We start from the raw sequence: 12,582 nt of genomic DNA on the forward strand, positions 1-12,582 counted from the left end.
TGGGTTGCCTTTATTCTTGAAAATAGGGACTGTAATTATTGTGGTCCAGTTGGTTGGTACATGGCCAAAGTCGACAGTGACATTGAAGAAAGTTGCTAGCCATTCAATCGTGGTGACACGCAGCTCCTTCAACTTCCAAAAATCCACTGGCAGATCGTTAAAGCCTGGTCCTTCATGCTATCAATGGCTTTGGCAACTTCTTCAGTTGTAATACGAGGGATTGAGCCGACATTTGGGATGCCTTCAGGAACCGGCGAATTTGTGAATTCGATGTTGGATATCTCCTTGAAATAGTGTTGTCAGCGTTACAAGATCTTACGCCTGTCCTGTAGTCATCGACCATCCTTGTCTTTTACGCACCTATAGTGTTCAATATCTTGTGCCCTTTGGTGCTTGCTTTTGGTAGTCAGTAGATGATATATTGACTCATTATTTAAATTGTGTTAATTTTAAACAAACAAAATGTTATATAGTGTACCTTTAACTTGTTTAAGTGGATTTACTGAATTCCATGTGTTAAATTAAATTTTTCATTAAAACTTGCAAAATATTTTTTTTCCCCAGTGTTGTAGAGCTTCAGGGAATGTCCCTGGATTTAGTTTTAATTCTCTTTGACAAAAGAGAGCTCTGAGTGAAGGAATCAAAAAATGATTATATTAGTCTTATTTAAATCTTTGATCTCAAGGTTGTAGCTTTTCAGTCAGTCACCAAACAATTATCTGTACACATGATGTGTTCAGATTTAAAGGTTAATGTCCATGTTACTTATTGACAACCAGCTGACATGTTTAATATAAACATATAAGGTGCAATCTGGGGCTGTCTTTAACTGCACTGTTCTGTCTTTCCATTAATAATGGACTACAAAGCTAAAGAGATATTGATGCTCATGTAGTCCCTCTGAAACAATAATGTTTAATTACCAATAGCTGGAAGTAAGTAGAGACACTATCTCCTCTAAGCAACACCGTAAAGGATGAGTTACTTAATCTGTCCTACATTTTCAAATGCCTCCCAGCTGTTTTGCTTCATATCATCTGCCTTATCTAGGCTGCAGAGTTTGCCCATTGACTCTAAAATATGTATAAGGAGCCAAAAAGCCCCGGGTAGCAGCTGCAGCAGTGGGACAGAGGGGATCCCACCCACTAGTACACACTCACTGTGACTTCTTCTTACACAGTGAAAGCTATTTCCTTTCAAGGGACACTTGGGTTTCTTCAAAGGATATCCCTCCTATCATTTCTGCCTGTAAATAGGGAATGCATGCATGGAACAGCATGACAAATAGTTTGTTTCATATGTGGTAAAGTGTGTATCTCATTTCTTATATTTCCTGTTACAAATGGCAGTGCAACGCATTACCCATGGCTTGTTTGCTATTAACGGCGTTCATATAGAAACAAAATCTCATTATCGTGGCATTCAGAGACAAGAGATACAGAGGGAGTTGTAAGCATCTAGGTCTGTTTAAATGGCAACATCGAGGCTAATGGAAAAAGCGGTATTATATTCGCGAATGAAAACAAGCAAAACAAACACATCAACTTTGTTGCATGGGTCACAGGTCACGTTTTCCATTCTGTCTACAGTATATCAATCTTTCTCTTTTCCTCCCCTATTCAGTAGTCTCAGACAGCATAACACAATGCATACAAAACATGTCATGAAAATAAATAAGATAATTACTGCTGTTTGTTGAATGAATTGCTAAAATGCGTTGTGCTACTGTAAGAATAAAATACATGAACTGCCTCCTTAGAAATGCCAAAGGATCCGTGGCTATTGTTAAGATAATGTTTTTCTTTATTTATGAGTATTTTGTTCAGTGTATAGTCTAATTAAGGTTTGACATAGGTTAATTTCAGTAGGAATGGATGATATTTTTTGTACAAGACTTCCAAATAGAAACTCTGTGTTTCATAGGGTGTTTTCAGACCTGTAGATATTTACTTTGTTTCAAAACAGGGATTAAAATTGTCACAATATTGCAATTTCATCTGGGTTCGGTTTGCTATCACAAGTCACTTGCGAGTAAACTGTGCACCCTTAGAGTGCACCCTGTTTATGTTCCTGGATTCCGCACATTAATCATATTATTTTAAGTGTTTTGGACAGTTGTTCTAAAATACGTTTGTTCGACCAAATTTCAATTAGGCATTTCAGTTCATATTGAGACAACAAACACTGCTATTTTTCACACAACGTACGTAATTACCCATTATACATTGTGATCCAGCTTGGTTTGTTGGTCCATTGGGTCGGATTGCTTTCTCATTTCAAGCGAACCACTCCATCGTTCGGTTTTAAGTCGGCCGAGACCACCTTGTTCAGATGTTCAGTTTTTTGTTTTTTTTTGCAGATTTGAGCACGATTGCCATGTTCATATAGGCTTAAACAAACTGAACTAAGGGACAAAACGCATCAGGTTCCGAAACAAACGCTCCACTTAAGCCAGATGTGAAAAACGCCCTTATTGTATGTTTGTGTCATCTCAGATTTATTTTCCTTAGGTTAGGAGGGCCAAATGTGTATCTATATCATACTCTCTGATATAAGCAGACCACTTTCCTCGTCAAGAAGGAGAACACCCCCTATCTTGGCAGGCTTTTTAGGGTGCACTTAAGAGTGAGCTGATGAAGACATCTCACACACACACACAATCTGCAGCTCTATGAAAGCTTTCCTCATTTCCCATTCTTCTCCCCTCCCCTCTCTTCTGAACAGCTCCCACAATCCTTCAGCCTGCTGGCAGATGCAGTGTCCCATCAAAGACACAATTTCCTTTGCTCTTTTTCTCTCTCTCAAAGCTTCATGCATAGAGACAGAGGTTAAATGTCTCTGGCTCATTTGTGAAAAGTGATATCTACAGCAAATTAATCAGTGGAGAGAGTAAAAAAAGATGAAAGGGTAAGACTGGGAGCGAAGAAAAGAAAGAAGCCACAGGACCTGCCTTCTGCCATATCATCTTCAGGATGTCATTATGGCAGTTTCATTTCTTCTACCAATATTGTTATTCTCTCTGTCTGTCTGTCAGTTTTTTATTGCTCTCCCTCTCTCTTACACTGTCTATGTCTGTCTTTTCCTTTCATAAAGCCTAGTTTTTCCCCCCATACAGCTTATTTGCTCTCCTTCCAAGGCTGTTGTAGCTTAAACATAAATGCAAATTCTTCTGCTCCAAGTACATCAGATGTGCGGCAATTACATTTGCTTGTTTAAAATGTGCACTGAATAACAGCAGTCCTTCTGCTAGGAGACATGCTTGCATAACTGGATCAGCCCCTACAGAGAAAATACTTCAGGCTCCCGTCTCCTCTTTCTCACACTCTTTAGTCTCTACTGTACAGCACAGAAAAACGTTTGGTGAAAGCATAGTATTATGTATTGTTTTTTTTCATTGATCTAGTTCATTAAGCTTGACACTGTTTTTATTTTATTTTTTCTGGTTTAACTTCAAGAACTTTTTTTATTTGCAGTTTTATTTGGGAAATTATTGTATTGTGAAAACTTTGTGTGTGTGTGTGTGTCGACTAAAATTACCTGTCATCCTCTGTTTGGAAAACAACAATGATCTCATTTACCAATGAACATGCACTGCTTAAAGGGATAGTTCACCCAAAAAATTTGTCATCACTTATTCACCCTCAAGTTGTTCCAAACCTGTTTTTTTCTTCTGTTGAACTCAAAAGAAGATAATAATAATAAATGTTGGTAATCGAACAGTTGACGGTAGCCATTGACTTACATTGTAGGAAAAATATACTATGGAAGTCAATGGCTTCTGTCAACTGTCTTGTAACCAACACTCTTTAAAATATGAAAGAAACTCATACAGGTTTGGAACAACTTGAGGGTGAGTAAGTGATGACAACATTTCCATTTTTGGGTGAACTATCCCTTTAAAATCTGTCTATAATGCTAAATGGCCAAAAATAAGAATTATGTGTTAATTTGTCTAAATAAATTTAACAAATAAAACTAAAAACTAAAATCAATTGTTATGTGAAATTTGATAAAGAATACATTTAACAGTGTTATTAAATTTATTAGTGTTTTTAAAAAATAAGTGAGCTTTAGATGATGGGAAAGGTAATCTAAATGTAAAAATAAAGGAAATGAACTTCTAAATTAAATAAATTAAATTAACCCAATATTGACTGAAATATATATCCAATATCAACCAATACTGATAATCAAAGCAAATAATTTCTATTATCGTCCAATAACCATTATGGTATTGATTTGTTTTCCTTATTCATCAACATATTTGCTTTACTTTATTGTAAAGTTATTGTAAACGTATTGTCTTCCCAACGTCCTTAGCAGCCTCATTAGGCACTGTACTGAATTATTTTGCATTGAAGACAGTCAGTGTATTTTTAAGACCTCAGTGTACAAAAAGACAAACAGGTGAGGGGTTAATTATATCCAGTACACCTGATACCATAAAGGTCTCTATGGGATGAGATGAAGGAGGGTGGGGAATGTCTTAACAATCTAAAATGCCTCTGGTGACCTGTCTGTTTGTGTCCAAGAGCTAGAGCCCCTTCAGAATAGAGTCATCAGAGAGAGACACATGCTGAGAAAAATAAAAGTATTCTCTCTAGAATGTGTGCAAGAGTTGCAAACGTTATATACGTACAGACAAAAACATGTGATGCATATGTTCATACATGCAATATGTGAAGTGAAAAGTGCATGTGCTTGTGATGTTTGGGCTTTGAAGCGTGCTGAAACAGCCAATAAATGTAACAGCTAAAATTTGTTCCACCAGTTTACCTCTGATGGATTTCTTTGCTGTCGATTTGTTTACTTGGTCTTGAGGAATTGTCTCATATATTTGCGCCCCTCCTCCCCAGCATTGTGTTTGTCAGTCAGCACAATCATATTACATATTCCAAATGCAATTCAGTATATCCAGAGCAGAAGATTTATAGTCCAAGAACAATGTTTACCTGGTATATATCATTTTATTGTGAAAACAATTGCTGTTTTATGTTTCGTTTCAATACTTTTTTCAACTTTGTGTGGATGCATGAGTAAGTGCGCTGACATTATGGACAAGGCAGGGCTGTGATAGTCCACTAAGCATGAAGCTCCTGCTTTGAATGTAGCCAAACTAGTAAAACAAATCAAAATGCAGGTAAATATATGTAAGCCAGCAGCATTTCTGATTTGAGCTTTTGTTTTGAATTTTACGTGTGTTTTGTTTGCTTCTGATTGGTTTTGGTGAGGTCACATGACCACATTTCATTGGGGAACTCTTGTCCTGATGGACCAGGTTCACAATCATTGCAGCACACAGCTCCACCATGGTAACAAACGCAGAATACAGACCTCTATTTGTTTACATGTAGCGCCACCACCATGGTGACTAAAAAAGATCACACAGCTCCAGTCGTATGATTGCCTAGTTGTAAATCTTTTATGCTTGCTAGGGAATTAGACGATTCTATTTCTAAAAACGTGCCATTGATGCCCCGTTTGTGCCCCCATTCAAAATACTGAACTAAGGCACATTATTTTGTAGATTTAACTCCGTTTAGTCTGTAATGCAAAATTTTTTGCAGTTTTTTCCCCCATAAATTATACATTTTGCTTTGTTAATGTAGACAATGTAGACCTAAAATTTATGAAAAATGTTATGAAAAAACGCAAATTTTGTCTTTGTCCTTTTTTTGGCTGTCATTCAGTTAAATGACCATCATTGTTTAAATTGTTTTATTGGCCTTATTAATCTGAATAAAATCATGTTTTTATATTTTGAATTTTAAATAATGTTGTGTGCCACAATAATATTTGCTAGTTACGCTTGTTATTAGCCATTTGTGCTCTTAACTTCATAGCATTCAACCCTACAACATTTTAAATGTAACAGGGTTGGCACAAATGAATGGATGGTTTCATGAGAATGACCCATCAATACTCTTGTAGAAATAATCACATTCTTTGGTTGATATTGTAAGTCTTGTGTTAACAGTAGACTGTCTTCATGCAAACCTTTTACTTTGATATGTCTGTCAACCTTGTGACTCCTTTTTTTTAGGAGAAGACATCCAAATCACCCTCTATGGAGATTCCACAGATATAAATGTCGGATTGGACAAGAACTGTGTGATGCTGGAGAAAACCTACATCTCTTTAGCTACCTACCAGAAAGTGGCAATAATGAACAGGAGTGATTCCATTGTGCATTACCAGTGGAAGAACTTTGCCACTGAGGAGGAAGAGGAACGGGACAAATTAAGGTTTGACTTGTTAACCTCTATTAAATTTAAGTGTTTTTATTGTAGCTATAATTTAAGTTTTTCTATACTTTTGAAAAGATAAAATCTTTACAGTTTATCCTAAATTCAAGTGAGGTGACATGCTCACGTCTTAATGAAAAATTCTGTTGACAGCATCTGAGGTGCATTTTTTTTGTTTCTCAAACCGAGAGACAAGTGAAACTCATTTTCAGTGGTAATGAATAATGACGGAAGTTCCTTTTTTTTTTAAATGAGCTATTCTTTTAACATTATGAATGTGTCAATCTGTGTTTGTCCATTTTTCTCTTATTCTCTGTTGTTTTCTTTCTTCTTTTGTAGGCTTTCTTCAGAGCTGCATCAAGAAGTGGATGATGAGATGGAGCAGTTTCTGACAGAAAACACTGATCCTTCTTTGCGAGCTTGTCTTTCGCAGTTTTCCCATACCCTCCAGGAGGGGCTTGTGCAAACCCAGCAGCAGCTTTTGTCTCTGGATGACCAGGACATCATCATGAGACCCCTGGTGTGTTAGTTACAACTAGACACATGACAAGCTTCAGCATTTTAGATTTCAGTTTACCCCGATGCAATATTGCATAACCAGCAATTAAATCTGAAACCTAGAATGTCCTTGTACCGTATAACCATATGCCTAAACATATGGTGGAAACCAAACTTAGACATCACTTCACTCAGCCAAGCAATTTAAAAAATACTGAGCTTGTTTCTAATTAGACACGAGGATTTGTTATGTGGGTGAGAGTTAAATGTGATTTACTTAACTAAATGGTAATTCTAATTGTGAATGGGCAGTTTTTAATTTTTTACTTGTAACACTTTGTGCATACAATCCCTAAATTCTATTAATCCTAAATTCTGCACTGGTTATGCACCTAGTGATTGGTCTTCTGCTACAGTTGAGAGTCATTGTACGTTTTGCATGTCTGCAGTTGAGGCAGAATGTATGCAGCAGTGCCAGTCGATTATAACACGATCTATAGGAAGTCCAGCTCAGCACTTTGTTTTTCCAAATGACTAATCACATACCCTTCAAAAGACATCCAACAGTGTTTTGTGTTAATTCTGTCACCTTGCTGTGACATTCAGCCTCTTAGAGGCACATACAGAGACTGCAGTGATTCCGTTTCTCTCTGCACCTCACATTTTCCTTAATCTAATGTGCATTTTATGTTTAAGACAGAAGAAGATGCAGCTATAAGGATGGCTATAAATGAAAATTATTCCCATTCATTTCTGCTCTGATTTGACTCTCACCTTAAGATTTTTCAAACCAGGTTTATGCAGGCTTAGACAAGAAAACAAAGCTAAACAAAACAGATCGGTATCCCCTCTGCTTGGATGTGAGCATCTGTTTACATGCAGTAGAGCTTGATCGCACCTGCTCCGTCAACTCTCTGTCAAGCACTGCCTGGTGACACAACATGCTGTTTGTTCACTAGTGATTTAGCAAACATTTTTATCCAATGCAGTTGTGGCCAACCCCCCTAGAGCACTCTAATTGTAAGTGACTTGCTGAAGAGCGCAGTGGTGATAAGAGACATTGGTATCTCCCAAGTATTGATGCATCACCTGCTGGGATCATACCTGTGAAGTTTGTGTTACCAGCTCTGATTGTTAGGCTTTCACCACTTTCTATGTGTCACTACTTTCTATGTGTCACTGCTTCAGGGAGTAGTGTAGCATGCAAACACATTTTGGTCTTTTTTCAGATCACTCCTGTCATAATAATAATAATAATAGTAATAATAATGACTTTACCATGAATTACTGGTAAATAATTGTAAGGAGGATGTAGGCTGAGTAGAATCCATAAGCGGGTCTTTATTAAAGGATCTGAGCATAAAATCCAAACAATAGTCACAACTCGTAGTCAGGTCACAGGCCTTGGTCGAAGCACAGGTAAAACAATCCAATAGCAGACAAATCCAAAAAAACAGCAATCCAAAAGCATGAGTCAAAAGGCAAAACAATGGTCATAACTGTAGTCAACAAAAAGAGAATGGTAGAACGCTTAGTAAGGCAGAGAACTGGCAATACTTCGCAATAAGGCAGTGATAGCACATGGCTTAAATACCGAGTGACAGGAAATGACAAGACAGGAAATGATGTGGCAGGAACAGGAAGTAACAGAGTTCAATATTCAGGTGATGGCTCCCTCTGATGGACTGGTGCCTGATCAAACGTTACAATAATATGACATTGATGTAATTTATTATCTAGTTTCTTATACACTATAATTCAAAAGTTGGGCCAGTAAGATTTTTTCTTAAAGTAATAAATACTTTTATTAAGCAATGATGCATTCAATTGTTCAAAAGTGACAGTAAAGGCTTTAAAAAAAGTCTAATTCAAATAAATGCTTTTTTTTTTGCTTGTGTCATGGTTTACACAAGAATATTAGGCAGTACAACCATTTTTGACATTGATAATAAAAAGCATATTAGAATAATTTCCGAAGGATTGTGTGACACTGAAGACTGAAGACATTACTTAATTTTTAAATATTCTTTAATAGAAAAAGAGTCATTTTAAATTATACTAATATTTTAAAACTTCTTTTTCACACTTGTGACTTTGCATTACGCTTAACAAATAACATATGTGAAAATGAATCAAAATTGATTTTTTGTGTGTTCTCTCTGTTGACTTTCTGTTGTTTTACAGAAGGGAGAAATCTGGCCCAACAGCATTGCAGAGGTGAACATCATCTTTAAACCTCAGGAAGCCAGGATCTACCAGCAGACTGTTTACTGTGAAATCACTGGTACTTACACCATGATAACAGATGTTGTGTTAAAAACAATCACTTTCTACTGTCCCAGCTTTGCTGCTCATGCACACTTGCATTGTTTTCTAACAATGCATTAATACATTTGCATGTTGCGCTTAGGAACATCTGCAGGCCTGGAGATCAGGTTTGCATTTATTTGCATGTTTGAGTAAGGTCTGACAATATTCTGGTTGCTTGGATTAGTAGTGACCTAGAAAGACAGACTGTTGATATTGTAGCAAGTGAAATTTAATAACCTGTTTCATTATGCTAACCTTTGCTTTTTTTTTTTTTTTTTCTTATTTGAATGCTCTGTACTTACACAGGTCGTGAATCTCGGTTGCCACTATGCATTCAAGGAGAGGGTGTAGGCCCAAAACTGCAGTTCAGCTTTGACTTTCTAGACATGGGAAACATTGTCATTGGCTCCAAACAAAGCTATAAGGTACAATTGTAGAAACCTCATGTAGTATCTTTGTTTTAATCTCAATGGTAAAAGCAATTTGAGCTTAAGTTACATTGTATCCCATTAAATCCTGTAATAATTATTATTCAGTTGTTCACATTTAAGCAGCTGCATAACACACTAAAGGTGCAAAATGCGTCCATATTGACATAAAATGTTACTAATTAAACATTTTATATTGGAGTGCTGCAATGATTGTAAGTGTTATTGTCCCCTTCTTAACCCTCAGTGCTGGTTAAAAGACAAAACCACTTAGCGTTACCTCCTCCAAATCATTACACAGACTAAAGCATGTACTGTAGTAGTGGTGGGAAGAAACTATTGATGTAACAGAAGAACCCTTCACAGAATTGATTACTGTGAAGCCATATCAAGCAGGATCTCATATCAAATTTATCAGGATGTTGCTCACAATCTGCCAAATGTAGCATGGACTCGACAGCAGTTTTAATTGAATAATAAATCCCCTTATTATTACTGAGTCTTGAAATAGACTAATGTTTGGCTCAGTTTGAATACACTCCATGCTGAATTATGCAAACATTGTGGCTTTCCAATTCCTTTTGTTATTTGAGCTTTTGGATGATCCCAATAATATAATTGTCCTGAAAGTTTTGGATTGTTTGTTTGAGTCTGATTTGTCCCTATGGGCCTCTTTTTGAGGTAGTATCCAAGTGTATGATTAAACAACGTAAACTGATCCCACCGGTGAAAGAATGAAACAATTGACGTTCAGTCTGTGCAGGCATAAACCTGGAGAGATCTACAGACCCTCTTTCTTTTGTGTTCCTTCTCTCTGTCTGTTTTATCTTATTCTTAGCTGCGTCTAAGCAACAAGGGACTGATAAATGGTGCGTATAAACTAGTGCAGCCCAGTACAGTGCTGGGGCTTTGCTTTTCCTTCAACCCCTCTGAAGGCATGATCCCACCCGGAGTCTCCAAAACACTGGAGGTCCACTTCTCTTCTGACAAACTAGGTGTTATCTCTGAAGAGTTACACTTCAGTGTGGTGGGAAACCCTGAGCCCGTCATTGTCACATTCAGGTAAACCTCACAGATGAACACTTTATTATATAATAACATTTTATTTATTTATTTTCAATTATGTCATTTCTGTATGCGTTGCCTTTTGTGTCCATGAGGAAAATCATTTCACATTGCATTTAAAAACTAGATGAAATCACTCCCAAAAGGCTTACATTTTAGGTTTAGCTGTACATAGTATGATAGAAATGTTTGAATGTATGTTGCTTAAGGCATTTAATCATGTTCTTATCTGAAGAGACTCTTGTTTTCTCTCATGCTAGACACAATTTATCACCTTATCAAATTCTGTCATAAATGAAATATCATCTAAACATATGAAAAAGTCAAATGTCTTGCTTGGTATCTGTTACAGAAAATGAACCTCTTTTGTCTTGAATTGATAATTTTCCACAACACTAATACAAGTTTCCAGCCAGTCCCCATTGCTTTCCACCGTTATGTACTAATGCCATTTTTAAAACATTAACCCAACCGTGACATATGATAGATTGCCTGTCCTATTCATACACATTCCTCCCTGTTAGGCAACATACTAAAACCTTTTTATATATTTTTGTACAATTTTATTTACACATATATAGCCACATTTTTTTATTATGCTCTGAGTAGGTACTTCTTTTGAATAAGTAATTATTTTTTGATCGTAAAAAAGTATGCTCTATATATAGTATGAATCTGTGTAGTGGGAATTTATTCCGGACATACTACTGTACATTGCGTTGTCATTGTAATGTGATCTACCACCTGCATGAGCTGTGTCACTTCACTGCCATTTACAAATCTTCTCCTGTGGCCTCATGGGAAAATAAAGTGTCCAGTGGATGCGCACTTCAAAATCACCCCTGAAGTAGTGTGTGCTCTGTCTACTGTTTTATGAATACTGTGAATTCCGGACTTACTCATTTCATATACAATACTATATAGTAGGGAGATCTGATTGACCCGAATTGTACATCCTTCCCTTTAATCAATCCCCTCTTATGACCATTAGCAAAAAACATCAATGTTTCTCCTTCACTCTTTGTTTTTTTTAATCATTAGCTTATGGCTGATTAAATGAACCTGTACAGGCGGAACCTTAATTAAACGAGTGAAGCAGAGCTCTGCTGAAATCTTTCAAACAAACTAGCACAAGCCTAGTCCCCTTTGATTAAGATGGATTACCACTGAAAATGCTGAATGTATACATTCCACAACTACCACTGCCTTGTCATCTAAAACAGTGCCACTCATTCCTTGTTCCACTGGACTTCATCTCAACAGCCTTTTAGTTTTGTATAATTACTTGTGGTGCAGCATTTTCATTGCCCTTTATTCTTGAGTTTTTTTTTTTTAAGTTTCCTCGCCCCTTCATCTCTTGCAGGGGGTGTTTAATTGGGCCTACATTCCACTTCAGTGTCCCAGAGCTCAACTTTGGGGAGGTGTCCTTTGGTAAATGAACTTGCACTCTCCACTTCATCAATCAGGATCAATGTTAGTGTTTAATCCTTGTTTTGCATATTAGTTGTGTAATCAGGAATCTTCTATCACTCACCCAAGGGTTTCCGCAAACGCTGACATGTCGCCTTAGCAACACTTCAGTGGTGCCCATGAGCTTTGGACTGCGGATCCCCGGAGATGGCACAGGACTGGCGAGCAGTACCAGCACAGACCAGGTCACTCAGCTGAACAGAAGTGAATGGGGACTGGGAGACAAAACCAAAAGAAGACCGAGAGAGTTTATTTTATCACCCAACACAGGCACAGTTCGTGCTATGGCTGAGACAGATATCCAGGTATGTTTGCTCTTTCTGATTCTAAGCCAACCTGTCAACGTATTATCTCGCTGAATACCTCAAAGCGATTTGAATCAATTTCCATATGCAAAAGCAGAAGTGACCTGTCAAGATGTTCCCTATGACCTGTCCGTGCCACAAACATCAACAGTCTCTCTAGAGACGAGAAACTTTGGTCTTTAAACTAAGTGCAGCCTTAAATGTCCGTTCAGAGCAGACCTTTAATCCCTGTTAAACCTCAGACAGCTTGGACTTTTAAAA

The 12,582-nt window shown here is 37.1% G+C and overlaps 1 protein-coding gene across 1 annotated transcript in view; it reads left to right on the forward strand.

Annotated features, from left to right (window-relative positions):
• Positions 1-12,582, forward strand: part of hydin (HYDIN axonemal central pair apparatus protein) — a gene marked incomplete at its 3' end in the record, with an annotated part of 69,706 nt that overhangs the window by 10,209 nt on the left and 46,915 nt on the right. Inside the window, exons 7-13 of the mRNA XM_081372750.1 lie at positions 6,044-6,245; positions 6,585-6,765; positions 8,928-9,027; positions 9,360-9,478; positions 10,320-10,543; positions 11,910-11,977; positions 12,086-12,321. Of these exons, the coding sequence (XP_081228876.1) occupies positions 6,044-6,245; positions 6,585-6,765; positions 8,928-9,027; positions 9,360-9,478; positions 10,320-10,543; positions 11,910-11,977; positions 12,086-12,321 (1,130 nt within the window). The remainder of the gene's footprint in view (positions 1-6,043; positions 6,246-6,584; positions 6,766-8,927; positions 9,028-9,359; positions 9,479-10,319; positions 10,544-11,909; positions 11,978-12,085; positions 12,322-12,582) is intronic.

This window comes from Scardinius erythrophthalmus (genome assembly GCF_964197995.2).
Source record: "Scardinius erythrophthalmus genome assembly, chromosome: 8".
NCBI classification, from domain to species: domain Eukaryota; kingdom Metazoa; phylum Chordata; class Actinopteri; order Cypriniformes; family Leuciscidae; genus Scardinius; species Scardinius erythrophthalmus.